The following is a 20,414-nucleotide window of genomic DNA, read 5'->3' as shown; positions in this document are numbered from 1 at the left end:
TCCGAAAAGATTGCGATGTGAAAATAAATGAGATTTTCTCGATATAGTTTTACAATTTTACTGAAGAAAAAAACTATAAATGGGGTATCACCGTGCTGTGTACGATCCAAAAAAGAAGCTAGAATTTTCCACCATACATTCAAGAGTTTATAAAATGTCATCAATAAGCTAATGACAAACTAAGGCTGCATTCACACTACAGTATGGGGGACGTATATACGGCCGACGTATATGCGGCAAAAATACGTCCCCCCCACACACTTCCATGGGCTCGCGGCGCCCTACAGGAGCGGTACGGTGTGGCACCGTAGCCCGGGAAAATATAGGACATGTCCTATCTATTCCCGTGTTACGGCGCCGTGGCCCATACATCGCTATGGAGAGGGGCGGGGGTGAGCTGGGCTCACCTCCTCCTCCTCTCCCCGCACTGCTGTGTGCCCGCCGTGCTACGGTGCAGCTGGCACACGGCAGTGTGCATGTAGCCTAAAATGAAGAAAAATCCCACCTAAATTTAAAATCCCCATAACATCCTACAAAACTGAGGCTGCATAATAAACAATGTCAACATAAAGCGGACATTTGGTTAATGTTAGCCATCACATTTTTTATGGCGATGTGTGGAAAAAAGAAAACATTTTGAAAATCACAAATTTTTCCAAATATTAGTTATTTTCATAAACTCAAAACCTGCCACAAATTTTTCTAACTAACATTATGTACAAAGTGTCACGAGAAAGGCAAGTTATTTTGAAATTGTTATGTGAAAGTTCGAAAGTTTTAACTACTAATGGTGACACATGTCAGAGTTGAAAAAAAATGGGCAGTTTCAGGAAGGTAAAAAGTGGCTTTGGCGGTAAGGGGTAAAGATTTGCCCTTCCTCTCACCTCACCAGTTTGATCACCCTGAGTGACAGGAAACAGAACCCTGCAGTAGGCCAACCACCTTGTGTAGCTGGAGGAATCCCCTGGAAATGAGCAGGACGGTTGCTCTCCTCTGGCCTCTGCATCAGTCCTCTCATGAGGGATAGCACCGCTGTCATTGTGTATTTGGCGTCAAAAACCCCTTAGACCTGTGCACCAATGTATGCATGTGTAGGGGGTGGAGCTTGGGCGCATTTTTGGTGCAAAATTTAATGAAAAAATGATAGTAACCTGTGAAGCTGCATACTTCTACTTAGTCACACATCCCTGTATGTATACCCCAACCTGATAGGAAGAAGGTGAGATGGGGACTAGGAAGATGGTTAGGAAAACCAGATTGTTTCCATTTTGAACCTTCTGGCAATCTGTTGTACAATGAACACTTTGGAGAGAGATCTTTACCTAGTGCCACTGGACCTAATTGAGACCTACTACCCATGTGCCAATACACAGGGACTTGCAGATGTACTTAAGAATTGCATAGAGAGCCATTTCCACTTTCATGCTATGCAAATTCTTTTCATCAAGTTGGTGCGCAGGCCATAAAGTTGTAAGGCCCTGATCGAATGCCTTTTCAGCGTCTAGAGAAAGCAGGGACCATTGACTGCTTTGAGCGGTTCACATGAAGGTTTTGAGGGTGTTCTCCCTCCCTTCACGAGATGGGATAAATCCCACCTGATCGGGGGGTGGACCAGGGTTCAATCTATTTGCCAACAGTTTTGCATCCATATTCAGAAAGGAAATTGGCCTATAATTTACGCATGAGGTAGAATCCTTACCCTCTATAGAAATAATCACCCGTTGCACCTGGCAAAGCCATTTTTTTAGGGGCCAATGCAGTTGTGAAAGTGCTTTGTAAAGACTAAATTTCAGAAATTCCTCATAAGTCAGTTTTCAAAACACTACATCTTAAACTATTTTTTTTTTTTTTAAAAAAGCAAAGTTTGTTAACCCTTTAAATATTTCACGAGTTTAAATACAATACTGACAAAATTTAGAAATTTCGATATTTTTTTTTTAACCACTTCCCGACATTTTACATAATAGTAATGCATGGCGGTAGGTGCGTTCTTGCATTATGCAGTACTATAACGTCATGCTTTTCATTTAGCCCCAAAATTTACACACTGCAAAAGGTTTAATAAAAACATGCACACCAAAGTTTATCCATTTTCCCTTGAATATGTTAGTAGTGTATATGTGGCCCTGCTGTAGGGGCACACAGTGGGGCAGATTCCTTTGGAATTGTTTTTAGGCACCATGAATCATTTGAAGAGCCTCTGGAATACCAGGACAGTGGAAACCCCAAACAAGTGACCCCATTTTGCAAACTACACACCCCAATGAAAGTAAATGGATAATAATGATCACTTTCAACTTTTAGAGTTTTCATAAAATTACTCAAAAAAAGAAAAATAATTTTTTGCCCAAAAAAAGCTATTTTAAATGATAATTTAGGGTGAAGGAGTTGAAACTGGAAATGAAGACCCAGTTTATTTCTCTCAAATATGACAATGCTCCATATGTCATGGGCTGTATGTATTATTTAGCAGACATATTTGGAATATTTTTCAGGTACTATGATGCTTTTGCAGAGCGTCTGAGGAACCACAACAGTGGAAATTTCCAACAAATGATTGCAGACTACACTCATCACAGAAATTGTCAAGAGGAAAAGAAAAAAATTAACAGAATTGGGACAAACAGTAAATAGTCTCCAAATAGTCTCTCTTGCCCTATTTTTCACTAAGGGTTGATAGGGAAAATACAGCAAATAATGTGTTAATCAATTTATTCTTCAGGCAAACATACCACAGATGTGGATATACCCTTTTGCCTGAAATTATGACATATAAATTACCATATATACTCGAGTATAAGCCTAGTTTTTCAGCACAAAAAAGGTGCTGAAACCCAAACTCGGCTTATACTTGAGTAAAAAAAATAGGTTTTACCAGGTTTTGTGGTAAAATTAGGGGCCTCAGCTTATACTTGGGTCGGCTTATACTCTAGTATATACCTCTTATCGAGGTGTATAGTGAACTTTTTTTTTTTTTTTTTTACCAAACAAGCTTTTCAAACATTAATGCAAAAGGGATTATGCACATTTAAAACTGCAATTTTTTTGTAATGGCTCCCTGTAAGTGTACATCATGTCATGTACATCTAGTATTCATCAAGGGGTATAAGGGATATTCAGAATTTTAAAAATGTGGATAGCTACTGATGCAATACAGTTTCACTCTCCCTAAAAGTAAGTGGTGAGGATTAAAATTTTAATAATGTGGGACGGTATGGAAAATTTCAACGCAGGGATAGTTGCAGAGACCAGGGTTAGAAGGACACGTAGGGCAATAATATCTTGTATCCCTTTGTATGCCATTCTTGATGCATACTCTGCAGCTCTTTTGTGGATACTGTTTATGTTCCGTAGCGGGTACAGGGTGCATAAAATGACATTCCACAAGACGTCGGACATTTTCTGGATCATGGCTGACGGTGGCTTCACGAGATTGAAATAAAAGGCTCTCTACAATTGTTTCCAGAAACTGAGAAAATGAATAGTGCTCATTTGGATTTTTTTTGTATAGCACAAAGGAATTATATGCTGCCTCTTGTAGAAGGTATATGGCCACCTTTTTATACCAGGCGCAGGATTTTCTTTGCACCAGGTATGGCTGCAATGCCTGATCATCCCCCAAGATATTACAGTAATATTTTATTGTAGGCATGTTGCCACCGCAAAGACCTCTTGATTCCCCTCTTCTCAGGCGCTTTCACACCAAATCTTGCAGCAAGCCCCTTCTATTTTAGCAGAGTGTTCAACAAACCCTTGTAGAAGCAGAATGCAGGTGTTTGTACGAGTGGTTACTGGTGTAGAAATTATGCAACAGAGGCCGCATTAAGTCCTACACTATTTTGCCACTACACCCTATGTCACTGGGGCATCCTGGGGGGTGTTAATGTAATTTAAACAAGGGGTCACGACCAAGATCATTGGGGGTGGGGAGAGGGGACCTGCTGGTTGTCATTAACATGAATCACTATCATCACCGTCACTGCTGGAGAACATTTCCACTTCAGACCCAGTTTCAGTATCGCTTCCACTGCCTGCTTTAACTGTATGTCTTTGACGAGCCATAGTACCACAAATTTTTTCACCCAAAAATTACACATAACCACACAAGAAAAACAGCAGTCACAATAATGAAAAAAAAAAATTACACTTGTGAAACTAACAATGCAACTATATTTTTTTTAAGTTTATTTAGATTTTTTTTGTACTTTTTTTTTATTTCAACACAAAAAATTACACAGAAAAAAACATTAAAAAAGTAACTCTACACAAACACCAGATGAGTACTAGGCCAACAAAATGTAACAGTATTGGGGATACAGTTGGGGTAACAGCTAGGGTTGGGGTTGCAACTAGGGTTACAGCTAGGATGAGGGTTGCAGTTAGAGTTACGGTTACAGTTCGGAGTGCTAACTGTAAGCCTAACCCTAGTTGTAACCCTAACCCTAGCTATAACCCTAACACTAGCTAGCCTAACAAGGGGGTAATTTAAAGTTAAATTGGGTGGATTTGGGGTGTTTTATGCACAGTCTCCTCAGCAGCTTCTCCTCAGGTCTCTGTCTCTTCTCACAAAAAGTAACAACACTTTGTAAGGAGGGTCAGAGAACCTGGGAAACTGTAACTTTTTAATTAAAGGGGTTATGCCACGAAACTAATTACTTCAAAATGCTCACAAAGAGGTTAAAATATTTCAAAAATCTATTCATAATGGTTACCTGGAATTATAAATACTTTTGTATTTGTTATTTTGATGCTTGTGCAGCATCTATTCTGTGTCACACAGAAACAGATGTGGGAGGGGCCTAGCCAGGCACATGCACGGCACTGACAGAGGCAGTTCAACCATAAGTCCTATAATGCTTTACAGGCGACTCTCTTTCATAGGGTATGCTTCCACCTGATGTGTTAAAGTAGTCCCTACACTTACTACAGCTGATTCTGCTAAAGAAACGCCATGTCTCCTCCACCAAAGCCATGACACTGTTTCGTTCACCTTTCACCACTGCATATGTGAGATACATATAACAGCCAATAACAGCTAAGATATACGTTTTTCAAACACATATAAAAAAAATTAAATATGAGCTAGGATTGGCTGCGAGGGGCAATATAGACAGCTTTTATAAATATTTTTTCTCATAAAATATAACATATATATAATATACTGAGGACTAACTTGTGATACATATATATTATATACACACACTATGGGGGGTGGGAATAAAGCAGAGGTGTTATTTGGAGCGCACAGTGAAAGTCGTAAAAACTGACCCCTCAAGAAAGTGAGGCAAATGCAAAAGTGGTGCATTTTTTTTTTTTTTTGCTAATTTCACCACATTTGGAATTCTGGCAGTACACAAAATAAGCCCTCACACCGATCTGTACACGGAAAAATTAAAAAGTTGTGGATTTTTGAAGGTGGAGAGTGCCTGTGTCTGTATAATGATACCAAATGTGTGTGAATAGGAAATCAGAATAGGTAATGATAGGAGATTCCACTACCAACTACCATCTTAATCCATCCTGATAAACCATAGACATTGCTGATAGATCCAGGCACCGGGACTGTGGTATCTTCTTATATTTGTCATCCATGGCCTCCTTCCTTCTAATATCAACTTTTAAAATGATGTTAATGAGCCTGAAGGGTTCTATGGGGTGTTACCAGGATTCCCCCGTGCCTCAGATTCATAGGTTAGATGCATAGATAGATAGATATGAGATGCATAGATAGATATATGAGATGGATAGATAGATAGAAGATAGACAGATGGATAGATAGATAGAAGATAGACAGATGGATAGATAGATAGATAGACAGATGGATAGATAGATATATAGGAGATAGATAGATAGATAGATAGATAGATAGATAGATAGGAGATAGACAGATGGATAGATAGACAGATGGATAGATAGATAGGATGGATAGATAGATAGATAGACAGACAGACACTCACATGTTGCTGACCTCTGGATGGTCTGCTGCTAGTCAGGGACAGGGGTTCTTTGTAGGACAGCAGGGTAGTATAGAGGGATGCTCAGTAGTCAGGACTTACAGGAGGAGGGCTGCAGGACATGTGTGAGATGAAGTGAGGTCAGGGCTCAGCTCCTTTACTTGTTTTGACTAATGGTGGATACATGGTGAGGGGAAGGGAAGAGCTGCTACACTGTAATATGTTAGAGCTACAGCCATGTTAGGGGCAGACTGTGATCTGCATGGACCCTCTGTATTCCTGGGTGTAATTACCTTATAATGTGCCCCTGTTCGCACTGGTGGAGCCTGGTGTTATCACTGAGACATTCAGTACAGACCACACGGCGGCACAGCTTATTCGGCCCCTCCCCCTCGCTCCCATTGGCTGCTCCCTGTCAGCTGGTCTCCTTCAGTCTGAGGCAGTGGAGGAATCTGCAGTCAGAGATGTAAACAGACGAGCAGAAGGTGATTCCTTCTGCGCAGACTCGGCCAGGGGAGAAGGCAGGCAGGACGGGACACAGCTACCAGCAGGGGGAGCCAGCAGTCACCTTACAGCAGGATATCTCAGTAAGACTGCATATTTTCTAATAACAGTAAATGGTGAAATTATAGCTTACAGTGCACTGAGCTAGAGTATGTCTTTCTGCTATGGTGACACAACCCCTTTAAGTTGCTGTGACCGCTGTGATAGGTTAGGTTACATGAGGCCTGAGGCATTCAGTAACACATCGGCACCCTGCGATCCTTTCTGCAGGGTGCCCTAAGACGGCAGAGGGAGCTTGATGTGTTTGTCTTCATGGCATTCCTTTTATCCAAACAGCACCCGCTGGAACCCAGTCAGTGATAATGCCATACTGTAACGGATAGATCAGATATCCCGACCATTCAAACTATTGCTACAGCCGTTGTCTCATGGGTGGGGGGGAAGGGCTTGGTTTTTTGATGTAATGTATGGTTAATGTTATGTTATTTGTATGGGTATGGAGAAGAGTTGCAGGCAGTCTAGTCCTGATCTGGTGCACCCGATAAGTTTGGCAAGCTGGCATATGAGGGGAATATCAGCACAAGGGTAATGATGCTGCAGCAAGACTTGGCCTCTAGCAACCAGGGGACTGTCTGCTCCAGTAAGATGGGTAATGGGAGCACAGGCAAGGTCAGACAGGTGCTGGTAGTGGGAGATTCTGTTATTAGGAGAACAGACAGGGCAATCTGTCACAAAGACTGTGCTTTCTGAACAGTGTGCTGTTTGCCGGGTGCTCTGGTTCGGCATGTTGTGGATCAGGTTGATCGATTACGGGGGTGGGGGGGGATGGTGAGGATCCAGCGGTCATGGTCCACATTGGCAATATTGACAAAGTAAGAGGTAGGTGGAAGGTCCTTGAAAATTATTTCAAGGACTAAGCTCAGGCAAAGACCTCAAATGTAGTTTTGTATAAAATACTACCTGTACCACGTGCCACACCAGAAAGCAGGTGGGAAATAAATGGCTCACAAGTTGGGGCAGGAAGGAGGGGTTTGGGTTTATGGAGAACTGGGCTGACTTTGCTGTCGACTCCAGGCTCTACAGCAGGGATGGGCTGAATCTCAATAGGGAAGGTGCATCTGTTTTGGGGAAGGGCAACTACGCCTGTAGAGAGCAAGACAGTGAAGATATGGAACTGCGAAGAGTCTTAGTGAATGGGAGGAAGAGGGGATGGGATAAGATCAGGGATTAAGAACCAAAGGAATGGGGATAGGGAAAACCATATAAAATGTATGTACACTAATGCCAGAAGCCTCACAAACAAAATGGAGACACTGGAAAATATGATATAGTGGGTATCAGTGAAACATGGCTGGAAAATAGCTATTACTGGGCTGTTATTTAATATAGATGGTTAAAGTCTTTTTAGAAATGATTGTATAAATAAAGAAAGGAGGATAGGTTTGTTTATATATGAAATCATGCCTGAAGCCCATCCTGCAATATGACAGCTGTGATAAAAAAATTAAATTGTGAAACCACTATGGGTGGCGATAAGGGGAGGAAACAAGAATAATAAAATATTACTAGGGGTTTGTTGTAATGCTCCAATATAATGGAGGCGTCTTCAAAGCATGGTGAAGTACTCATTATGGGGGACTTCAAATACACAGATATAGACTGGGGAGCAGAGACTTGCAGCTCCTTGAAAGGACACCTTATCCTAACCAACAGACCTGATGTTGGGGGGAACCTTGGTAATAGTGACCACAACATCATTGATTTTATATTATGCTTTACTAAGATGTTTAGTAGAGGGACAATGCACACTCTCAACTTCAGGAGAGCACATTTTTAGCAGCTATGGGAGCACCTTATAGGCATAAAAAAGGGACATTTTCACATCCTGCGATAAACACATATCATATGGGAAATAGCATAAGAGAAACAAGAACTAGTACTGTAAAGTGAGCAATAAACAAGAAGGATAAGGTGTTTACGTGCTAAAACAAGAAGGTAGCGATGAGGCGTTACCAAATTATACAGAGTTAAATTAATTCTGTAAAAAATAGATAAAGACAGCAAAAATAGAGACTGAAGAAATATTGCCAAGGAAAGTAAAAATAATCCCAAATAAAATAATTTATATAAGTATATAAATGATAAGAAACTTAAATGGAGAGTGTGGGCCCTCTGAAGAATAACCTGGGGGTCATGGTGGAGGGAGATAAGGAAAGGGCCAATCTATTGAATGTCATCTTCTCGACTGCGGAAGACAAAATGAGGAATAACGTGAATTCTCTTTAGAATGTCAATAGTTTTACACAGGAAGGGGTATGGCGCCGCCTCACAACCACTAAAATAGACAAATCACCAAGCCTGGATGGCTTACACACCCTGGTACAGCATGAACTATGTACTGTTAAAGACAGACCATTATTTTTAATATTTGAAGATTTCGGTTCAACGGGAATGGTGCATAGCAAATGTTGTGCCAATGTACAAAAAAGGATCAAAAAGCGATCCTGGTAACTACAGACCTGTGAGTCTAACTTCTGTTGTGGGGAAAATATTTGAGGGGTTTGTTAGAGATGCTATCCTGGAGTATCTCACTGTACATAACTTAACTCAGCATTAGAATTGGTTTATGAGGGACCAGTCTGATTGGCTTTTGTGAGGAGGTGAGTTCCAGACTGGACATGGGGAAGGCTGTGGATGTTGTATATCTGGACTTTTCCAAGACATTTGATACAGTGCCGCATAAATGGTTGGTACATAAAACGAGACTGCTGAGACTAGGGGAAATGTGTGTATTTGGGTAGGCAATTGGCTTACTGATAGAAAACAGAGAGTTTCATTAATTGCACATTCTCATATTAGGTTGACATTACATGTCGAGTGGCACAAGGATCAGTATTGGGCCCCCTTCTTTTCATATTCTTTTTTAAAAGGAACCTGCCACCACATATCAACCTATAAAGGGCTGATCCTCACGTCCCCACAGTCTTTTGATAACCTTTATTTTGCTAATATGTAAATTTTCTAAAGAGGCTACTGGGGCGTGGAGTAGCCAGAGCTGAGGCTACACAGCGCAGCTACTCCACGCCCCAGTAGCCTCTTTGTTCCTCCTACCAGAAGTATTCTGCTCGCAAGGGCTATATTCATGTTCTATAGATGTACCTACCACCCAATCTACCTTTATAGGTATAATTTCAAAAACAGGCAGCACTCCAAGATAGTGTCCAAAGTGACGGGGTGTCTTTATTCCATGTGCTGAAACGTGGCACATGGAATAAAGACACCCTGTCACTTTGGACACTATCTTGGAGTGCTGCTTGTTTTTGACATTATACATCGGGGCTCTCGAGCCAGAGAGCATTTGGACTCTGCACCCACCAGGATTGCTGTGCTGCTCTGAATTTTTGGTTTCTACCTTTATAGGTAGTTATGTGGTGGTAGGTTCCCTTTAAAGTCAAGTTTCAATACTTGCAGATGATACTAAGCTGTGTAAAGTAATTAATACGTAATAAAGTAATTTATGTTGAAAACAGTCAATTACTTATTAAAATTGCAGCTGAAAAAGAGTTGGGGGATTGGTGGATGGTAAACTTAATTTTAGTGACCACAGCCAGGCGGCTGCTAAAGCACATAAAATTATGGGATGTATCAAAATATTCTAATAAGGACATAGTTTTGCCTTTATACAAATCACTGTTCAGACCACACTTGGAATATTGTGTACAGTTTTGGGCACCAGTGTATAAAAAGAACATAGTAGAACTGGAATGGGTCCAGAGGAGAGCAACCAGGATTATTAGGGGAATGGGGGGACTAGAATACAATGATAAATTACTAAATTTGGGATTATACAGTTTAGAATAAAGACGACTGAGGGGAGACCTCATTACAAATACATGTACAAATACCTTAACTGGCAGTACAAGGATCTCTCCACAGATCTTTTTATACCTAGGCCTGTGACCAGGACAAGGGGGCATCCTCTACGCCTAGAGGAGAGGCGGTTCTACCATCACCATAGACAAAGGTTCTTTACTGTACGAGCAGTGAGACTATGGAACTCTCTGCCGCAGGAGGTTGTTATGGCGGACTCTATGTACATGTTCAAGAGAGGCCTGGATGCCTTTCTGGAGAGCAAAAGTGTTGCAGGTTATGGTGAAAAACATTTGTTTAATCCTTCGGGGTTGGACTTGCGTCTTTTTCCAGCCTCTGATATACTATCATATTATGATATACAATACTGAGCAAAGGGTCTGAATACGTATGAAAAAGTGATAGTTCAGTTTTTCTTGTTTAATACATTAGCAAAAATATCTAAATTTCTTGTTTTTTTCCTGCTCAGATATCTTGGCAGTATGCCCTCTGTGCATGACATTTTTATAATTGAGACCATTACTTATGCTTTTTCTTATGCGGGGTGCTGAGTGAACCATGCTATGGATAAGAGGAGATAACGCTGTGTACATGCGTTAATGTGTTGTATAGGATTATATAGAAAAATGATTCGCTGCGGTTTCATGTTCATTTCTAGAAGCTCTACTATTGGGAGTGACGCTGCACAATCTGCCTACTCCTGACGACTGTTGCCAGGCGAGAACCCAGCTGCTTCCCTGGATACTGGCCGGCGCCCCACCTTAATTGGCTAGAGTTTCGTAACGTAAAAGCTGTTCTCTTAGCTCATTGGTCATGGTCCCGTCGGCACTGACGTTAGGACGCCCAAAGCTTGAAAACAAGGATTAACTCCTCATATCCGGTTGTGCCGCCATTTTCTTGGAGGCCTATATTTCTATCTGTCCCGTGTATGCACGGTCCGTCTTGCAGACATTTAGGACACCGCTGCTTCACTTCCACCATAGAGGGAGTGCGTTAAAAAGTCCCGCCTATTACTGCTCTTGCCTCAGGTGACGCAGCTCCCTAGGAGGTGGAGTAGTGTGGCCGGTAGACAAGCGGCAGAGTCGAGGCCTGTTATCCGTGGACGAATTTGAGTACAGTGAGTTAATACCTGGGGTTGAAATGGCGCTTTCCCCTTTCCTGTCAGTATATGTCCACACGATGGAGGCGACTGGTTCCTTGTTCGGGGCCTACTCGTTTGTGGGTGCTGTTTACGGGCCTGCTATCGCGCACGGACGCCTGAACGTGGTGTTGCTTCCGTGTTTGCAGTCCTGTCAATATATCACCCTCACTCTTTCCAGTGTGATCCCCCTCGGTAGTAAGTCTGCATCAGACAAGCGCATCGTGGGCCATATAAATGACTATAGTAACATGTAGTGCTTTATGTCCACTGTCCAACCGTGATGAAGGCAGAGGGGTGCAGGGATTTGCGTAAAGCGCTCCCATTTTAATTTGGATATGAAGTGGTGTTTTGTTTTTTGTGTATGGGACACAAACACCATTCGGGCAGAGCTCCCATGTCTGTCTTATAAATTCCTCTAATCGTCATGAAAATAACTGTGGACTACTTTTTCTTCTGTTGATGGGTATAAATGGGCATCTGGGCCTTACCTTATGGGGGAGGGTGGCAGTGTTTTTAACTGTTTCATTACGTGTCTCATGACTTAGGGAATAGTATTCTAGTTATTCATATATATTGTTTTGTCATCAGACATTTGTCAGCTGTCATCTCCAGGAAGCCGACTATGACCTGAAAAGGGGGGGAGGGTGTCACAGCAAGACTCCCTTTATTGGATTGTGAATTGGACTTGTGGCAGATGCAAGAACTTAGTAAATGATTGGCTTCTCCTTCCTAGAATGGTTGCTAAGCCACATCTCTTCTAGTTTTTCTCAATCTGCTTTTATATTTTAACATTTAATGGTTCCACTCACATTAAAAAATTGATGGTATGCCTAGCTTCCTTGCTGACAAGTAGCCTGATATACTTTTAAAAGTGAAATCAGTAATGGGGGGGGGGGGTTATTGTAATTTTGGAGAGGTCTCTGCAACTCTAGAGACTTCTCAGCATAGTTACAACTGTGGTGTGGCGACACCTGACACAAGATCTTTACTTAAAAAATACATAATTCTATTTGTCGTTTTTTTTTTTCTTCGTTTAATGCATAGCAACAATGTAACAAATACTTGTAAAGAAATGGGATAAAGCCTATAACTGTGACTTTGTTTTTGTTTCACAGATGCCTTCAATAAAATTGCAGAGCTCTGATGCAGAGATTTTTGAAGTAGATGTAGAAATTGCAAAGCAATCTGTCACCATCAAGACAATGTTAGAAGGTACATAATTTTTTAAGTCCAAACTAAAATGTGTAGGTTTTCATCTTTTGTCACTCTCGTGGATTGTTTATCATTAGATGATCAGTAATGTTATTGGAAATCATTTCCCTGCTCTTATCAGCTTTGTTCATCACGCCTTTAGCCCATGAGATTGCACAGTGATGGACAAAATAAATGTTCTTCTATGTACAATCTGCACAGACAATATAGAAGGCAATAATAAAACAGCTGCGCCCAGACTCCACATTTGATTTACATTTTATACAGTTGTTCAACCTTTTCTCAAATTCTGTGATGTTTCAAGAGCTTATAATCAAAGTATAAATAAAGGTATAAAACACGAGAAGGAAAGAACAACAAGTGTGCGCTCACCTATTTTTGTTGTGCAGTTCAGCACAACACATACATTCACCGGCCACTTATTAGGTACACCATGCTAGTAACGGGTTGGACCCCCTTTTGCCTTCAGAACTGCCTCAATTCTTTGTGGCAGAGATTCAACAAGGTGCTGGAAGCATTCCTCAGAGATTTTGGTCCATATTGACATGATGGCATCACACAGTTGCCGCAGATTTGTCGGCTGCACATCCATGATGCGAATCTCCCGTTCCACCACATCCCAAAGATGCTGTATTGGATTGAGATCTGGTGTCTGTGGAGGCCATTTGAGTACAGTGAACTCATTGTCATGTTCAAGAAACCAGTCTGAGATGATTCCAGCTTTATGACATGGCGCATTATCCTGCTAAAAGTAGCCATCAGATGTTGGGTACATTGTGGTCATAAAGGGATGGACATGTTCAGCAACAATACGCTGTGGCATTGCAACGATGCTCAATTGGTACCAAGGGGCCCAAAGAGTGCCAAGAAAATATTCCCCACACCATGACACCACCACCACCAGCCTGAACCGTTGATACAAGGCAGGATGGATCCATGCTTTCATGTTGTTGACGCCAAATTCTGACCCTACCATCCGAATGTTGCAGGAGAAATCGAGACTCATCAGACCAGGCAACGTTTTTCCAATCTTCTACTTTCCAATTTCGATGAGCTTGTGCAAATTGTAGCCTCAGTTTCCTGTTCTTAGCTGAAAGGAGTGTCACCCGGTGTGGTCTTCTGCTGCTGTAGCCCATCTGCCTCAAAGTTCGACGTACTGTGCGTTCAGAGATGCTCTTCTGCCTACCTTGGTTGTAATGGGTGGCGATTTGAGTCACTGTTGCCTTTCTATCAGCTCGAACCAGTCTGGTCATTCTCCTCTGGCATCAACAAGGCATTTCCGCCCACAGAACTGCCGCTCACTGGATGTTTTTTTTCTTTTTCGGACCATTCTCTGGAAACCCTAGAGATGGTTGCGCGTGAAAATCCCAGTAGATCAGCAGTTTCTGAAATACTCCGACCAGCCCTTCTGGCACCAACAACCATGCCACGTTCCAAGGCACTCGAATCACCTTTCTTCCCCATACTGATGCTCGGTTTGAACTGCAGGAGATTGTCTTGACCATGTCTACATGCCTAAATGCAGTGAGTTGCCGCCATGTGATTGGCTGATTAGAAATTAAGTGTTAACGAGCAGTTGGACAGGTGTACCTAATAAAGTGGCCGGTGAGTGTAGATGGCATATGTTTCCAACAAAGGAAACTAGGAGCTGGTCTATAATCAAAGTATTATCTATTGCACTAAATGCATCTGATGCTTTTCCTTATAACCTGAATCCTTGCATACTTATAAGTTGCATTTTGTTTTTGCTTGTAGATTTGGGCATGGATGATGAAGGCGATGATGACCCTGTGCCACTTCCTAATGTTAATGCAGCAATTCTTAAAAAGGTAATTGGGGAAGTATTTGGAAACCAATGGTTCTCAGCCCACACCTCTATTCAAAGGATTTCTTTTGATCCCAGCACTGCATAGTCACTCAGTACCAAATAGGACAATAAGACGCAGTATTGAATCGTATTAAACTGCATCGAAAAAGCACTGAGGTATCGATACATTGGGCAACCCTATATTGTACTATAGTTTTTACTCAACCCACTTCGGTTATTTAAAGGGGTTGTCCACTTTCAGCAAATTTTGAATAATGAAAATGTATACAATTTTCCAAAATACTTTCTGTATCAATTGCTGATAGCTTTCTAGATCTCTGCTTGCTGTCCTTCTATAGAAGCTTCTATGTTTACTTCCAGTGGATAGGGATCTGTCCTTAGTCATGTGTTGGACATGCCGGTGCATGAGCCGTTATTAGCACAGAGAGCTGTGTGATAACGGCTTGTGCACCTGTTTGTGTCCATCACATGACCATGGACAGATCTTTATCCCCTGAAGTAAACCATGAAGCTTTCTTTAGAGTAACACCAATCAGAGATCTAGAAAACAGTGAGTAATTGATAGAAAGTATATTGGAATATTGTATGACTTTTTTTCATTACAAACAATAGCAATTCCCTTTAAGCTTATGCATCTGCAAACTACCGTATTTGTGTTTGTGAACACATTGCATTTGGTTTGCCACCTGCAAAAATGTGATAGCCATTTGAACTATTTTAAGCAGTGTCAGTGTCTCTAATAACCAATCTTTTAACTACTTTTCGCAAGTTTGGTATTGAAAATGTAAAGTTCCGTTGGACTTTTGACTGATGGTTTTTATTGTTGGCGCTCTAGTGTCTTCTTGTTTAAGAGTGGGCGTTGGTATAAACTTAATCCACAGAACCAGTTTTTCTTATTTAACTTCCTATTGATGCATATAAATCTTTTTTTTTTTTTTCTTTTTTTTTTTTTTTTAATCCCAGGTTATCCAGTGGTGCACTCACCACAAAGATGACCCTCCCCCACCTGAGGATGATGAGAATAAGGAGAAGAGAACAGATGATATTCCTGTGTGGGACCAGGAATTTCTTAAAGTAGACCAGGGAACTCTGTTTGAACTGATCCTGGTAAGTTATGCATGTATGTGGTTACATCTAGCAAAACCTCAAACCATTTATCATTTCAACTTCAATGAAGAAAACCAACTCAACTGCCATTATGGCTGTGCTTCTCTTTGGTCAACTTGCCTGTTAGAAGGGTCCATATGTTTTACACTTCAGGAGGACATTTACCACAAAGATCAAGGATTGTAGGCCAAGCATACTTAAATTCTGGTGTGTAGCCCCCTCTGGTAATCTTTTTTTTTTTTTTTCCGTATATCCTTGTTTTACAAATTAGGCAACTGAATGTAGGGGCCTCTGGGTTCAATGAAAGGGATTGTCTACTATTTGAAAAATTTAGCAGATCAGCTCAGGAGGGCTTTTAAAAGATATTCTTTACAGTGAAACTGCAAATGGCTCATTAAATCAGTCTCCCGCACTGTGGTTTGCTTGAACCTGTTAAGTTTTTCAAATATTCAGACAACCCCTTCAATGGCTATGGAGTTCCTTGGGCTTGTTTTTTCGTAAAAACAAGATCATAAGAAGCAGGAACCACTCTTTTAGCTTCTTATACCCTTGTTTTAACCAAAAATTATGCAAGCAAGCACAAGGGACATGGGGTTCCATAGCCATTGAAGGTGTCGTCTGAATATTTGAAAAACTTAGGCTGGGGAGGGCTTTAAAAAAAAAAAAAAAAAAACTTTACTCTGCTCTCTGTATTAGGCACTGGGACCTAGGGACAGGTGTATTTTCCAGGCCGCCACAAGTTTGTCGGAGCAGAGGTGCATGGCTCAAGCAAACCATGGAGAGGGAGACTGGAGGAAGCGAGTAAAGGTTGTTTTCTCAAAGCTCTCTCCAGCTGATATGTTTTTCTAATAGTCGACAGCCCCTTTAATTGAGCCTAGAGCCCCTTACACTCAGTGGCCCAATTTGTAAAACCGGGGCATACGAAACTTAAAAAAACAGATACTGCCAGAAGGGATACACATCAACATTTAAGTGTGCTTGGCCTACAATCCTTGATCCTGCTGGTGGATTTCCTTTAAGCGTCATACAGTAGGTCCTATGTGTAATGCAGGAGATGAGACAAATCCTCCAGAGAGAAAGGTGTTCTGTGTTACGGCTTCTCACCTCTCTGGGCAAAGGGGCATCCTTTACTAACCCTCTCTGTTTAATAACATTCTCTTTAACTTGTTTGTTTAGGAAGCCACTTTCTATAGTTTATTAATTTTTGTCTATTGAGTAGAATTTGAAAGGTTTTTTTTATATTGTATTTTTTATTTTTACTTTATCAGGCTGCCAACTACTTGGATATTAAGGGACTGCTTGATGTAACCTGCAAAACGGTGGCAAACATGATTAAAGGCAAAACACCAGAAGAGATTCGGAAGACCTTTAATATAAAAAATGACTTTACTGAAGAGGAAGAGGCACAGGTATATATAAATAATATATATTTAGTGTGTTTTGGCTTGAGTGTTTCTGCTTGTGATGATGGAACTCCTAGCTTTTTAACATTCTGCTCAAAGTTTATTTTGTATTCCATTAAATATTTTCTTTTTTTTTTTTTTTTTTTCTCCCCTAGGTACGCAAAGAAAATCAGTGGTGTGAAGAGAAATGAACCCTGTGCCTCTTGTCGCTGTAACACTGTAAGAATCGTTCCAAATAGTTGCACTGCTCTGTTTAAATAGACAATTCAGCAGCTTCTCCTATTAGCAGCAGGTGTTTTGCTGCATGTTGTGTCCTATAAATATAATTTTCTTTTTTTTTTCCTAGCAACAATTCCTCTCCCCAAATTGTTTTTACCATTTGTAATCTAGAGTGACTTGCTATAAAACTATAATAAATCTTAGATCTTTGTGCTGTGGATACAGAAGACTGCTGATAAATTTGACTCTTCCTAATTCTCTTGAGGCTTGTTATCTCCTCGCCACATGATTGCGGACTTGATGTACGAGTTAGAGCAGCTAAAAACTGCATGATAACACACAGCAGGAAAGGCTTCTTTTGTTGAGCATCACTAGATCACATATACTCCATTTTCCTTTGGCTTGCCTATGTAAACTGCAGTTTCTTTTTTTTTTTTTTTTTTATTGTTAATGCTCAGTTTCAGTAAATCATCTTGGGAGACACAGACGTGTCAAACTGTATAACTGCATTTACATACCTTGTAAGTTTATTTATTTTGCCTTTTTGGTGCTTTTTGGAAAAATAAAACAGAACATAAACTGACTTTTAATTTACTCATTGGAGAGAGAACTATAATCAATAGATTACCATATTTAAACAAAAAGAATGATCCCAGTAACACTGGTGGGGACTGGAACCACCATTGATATAAAAATGAAGAGCCTGCAGCTGATAACTTTCCTCTGCACAGTGGGTCACAGGCTACCTGTTTTGCAAGGAAGTGCAGTGGAGCACCAGTTATGGAGATGCAGCACAATACCCCTGACAAGTCACAAGGGCCAGGCATGTACTGGTGACTATCAGTCAATCAATACTGGTGAATGTCCTGTTGCATTTTTGCAAATGCCTATTTTATGAGGTGTTGTCCTGTACTGGTATATTTAGTAAGGTTTCCATACACAATATTACAACAAATTCTGATTATGCCTCTCATTAACATTTTGGCACATTTATTAGTTGTGAATGGAAACGTTAAGTTTATTCACTGGATATGATGGTATTCCTTATTATATTCAGTTACCTAAATTACTTTTTGAAAAATCATAAAACGTGCATTCTGTTTTGAGGTTCTGTGTTTCATTTTAACAGACCTGTGCAACTTCCCTTCTCCTTTTAGCTTCTATATATGCATTTGTTGTGTTTAGTGTTCATTATACTTTTTAATCTAATTGAAGAGCAGATTAAACTTTCCTAATAAATCACATTAAAGTACTTTTTGTTTCCATATATTTTACTTCGGTTAATTAGCCTAAATTGAACTGGACATTTTTATTATGTTTGTTTGAAGACGTCCATACTGTTCAAACTAGATGGGAAAGGATGAAGCAGACAGAGGGAAATGGTAAATTGGTAAATATGAATATGATGGTCTGAAAACACTTTTCTTTTTTTTTTCTTTTTTTTTTTTCCCTCTTCATCACGAAGACACCCCCAGAGAGACTGGACACCGCCCTCCAAGGACAGAAAACATGAGCATAAAGAGACTCCTCCTACTCCACCTCAGTTTTGGTTTCCTGTCCTTGGAAGGAGACCTGGGCACGCCGTGATGAAGGTGCCCCTGCAGTGTTCCACTTACCCAATCTCCTCGCGGAGTGTGGGACACTGTCAGTGCAGTCATCTGGTGTGGGGATTGGGCTCTTCGGCAACAGCGATGTCTGTCTTCCTTCTGTCCGCCTAGCGTTCAGTCGCGATGGTATCTATGGAGTCACACGGAGTAGGTCAGATGCAGGCACCTGATTCAAACACCAATTACTACTGTATAAAAAAAATCATATACAAATACATAACTCAACTGCAGTATAGTTGATAAGGGCGCAGTCCTAGGTGTTTCAGCAAGGTCACGTTTTTCTGCCATATTGTCAGTCGTTCCTCAGCATGTTGCATAGCACTCTCCCCATTTAAACTTCCCGCAGGGGTCAGGGAGCGTGTCCTCGACCTATTTCCGGTCTCGGAAGTGACAATACGCGTCACTTCCGGTATTGGGCTCCGGCGTCCGTTAAGCGCATGGAGGGAAAAGAATACCAGGAGGAGCTCAGGGTTCATTAGCCCTCCCCCGGAGTTGGTCCCAAATATAGAATTATTAGAAAGATTAGTTTTAATTTTTTTTCCTACTATATGTCCTGACTGGAAATAGGTCGAGGACACGCCCCCTGACCCCTGGTGGGAAATTTTAAATGGGGAGAGTCCTATGCAACATGCTGAGGAACGGCTGACGATATGGAAGACAAACGTGACCTTGCTGAAACACCCAGGACTACACCCCCGGTAACTATACTGCAGGGTGGTGAGTTATGTATTTGTATATGATATTTTTTTTTTTTATACAGTAGTAATTGGTGTTGTTTGAATCAGGGAGAAGAGGGGCCTAAGGAGGCGACTCTTAAGGCGCATCATAGGGAATGCAGGATCTGTGGTCATAAGCTTCCTACTAATTATGATAAAGCCACTTGTAATAGCTGCATTGTAATAGCAGCTGTCGAATGCAGACGTCGATCTCTAATCCGCTACCTCTCATGCAGGATCAGCCAGGTACCTCTGCCGCTGTGTATGTTACAGAGATCAGAATCCGAGGAGGAAGGTGTAGTTTCAGTCAGGGTGTCAGGCTCTTTAACCTCCAAAATAGAACATGCAGGACACCTGCTATTTAGTATGGAGGATTCTGATCATCTTCTAAAACTTATCAGAGCAACTATGGCTTTTGAAGAAAGAGAACCTTGATCCATACATGATATAATGTTTGAGGATTTAAAGGAAACACGCAAACTGACCTTTCCCCTTAATGAAACTATGACATCCCTGATACGAAAAGGGCAGTCACTGGATTTAAAAAAAAAAAAAAAAAAAATAATCATACATCCCAAGAAAATACCCTTTTGACTCAGATGTGTCCGGTACTTGGGGTACTGCTCCTAAAGTGGATGCGTCTGTGGCCAAGGTTATTCGCAGATAATTTTTCTTTTGTGGATATGGGTTCTCTTAGGGATCCCATGGATAAGATGGAAAGTTTTTTTGAAAAGGTCATGGGACACGGCTACCTAAGCCTTTAAACCCAACATTGCACTGGCATGTGTGGCCCGCTCCATGTTGTTTTGGCTTAACCAAATAGAATCGCACATTCAGAATACGCTTTAGCTTT

At 41.0% G+C, this 20,414-nt stretch overlaps 1 protein-coding gene across 2 annotated transcripts; it reads left to right on the top strand.

The window, feature by feature from the left end:
- The first annotated feature begins 6,522 nt into the window (after positions 1 to 6,522).
- Positions 6,523 to 18,490, top strand: SKP1 (S-phase kinase associated protein 1). Of its 2 annotated transcripts, none has more exons than XM_072145835.1 (6): positions 6,523 to 6,541; positions 12,585 to 12,681; positions 14,437 to 14,510; positions 15,473 to 15,616; positions 16,885 to 17,025; positions 17,175 to 18,490. In XM_072145835.1, exons 2-6 carry the CDS (start codon positions 12,585 to 12,587, stop codon positions 17,208 to 17,210), a joined length of 492 nt encoding a protein of 163 aa, XP_072001936.1. In that variant the 5' UTR covers positions 6,523 to 6,541; the 3' UTR covers positions 17,211 to 18,490. The 2 variants fall into 2 exon arrangements, with proteins under 2 accessions (XP_072001936.1, XP_072001935.1); XM_072145834.1 differs by lacking the exon at positions 6,523 to 6,541 and adding an exon at positions 11,206 to 11,445.
- Positions 18,491 to 20,414: the final 1,924 nt, after the last annotated feature.

This window comes from Engystomops pustulosus, chromosome 4 (assembly GCF_040894005.1).
Source record: "Engystomops pustulosus chromosome 4, aEngPut4.maternal, whole genome shotgun sequence".
NCBI lineage: Eukaryota > Metazoa > Chordata > Amphibia > Anura > Leptodactylidae > Engystomops > Engystomops pustulosus.
This window is presented reverse-complemented; position numbering and strand designations above follow the sequence as displayed.

What these genes read in the sequence shown, in the direction of transcription:
- SKP1 (XM_072145835.1), top strand. Translation starts at nt 12,585, where the DNA reads ATGCCTTCAATAAAATTGCAGAGCTCTGATGCAGAGATTTTTGAAGTA. An exon ending in ATGCAGCAATTCTTAAAAAG is followed by an intron (nt 14,511 to 15,472) that starts GTAATTGGGGAA and finishes TTTTAATCCCAG; the next exon opens with GTTATCCAGTGGTGCACTCA. An exon ending in CTCTGTTTGAACTGATCCTG is followed by an intron (nt 15,617 to 16,884) that starts GTAAGTTATGCA and finishes TTACTTTATCAG; the next exon opens with GCTGCCAACTACTTGGATAT.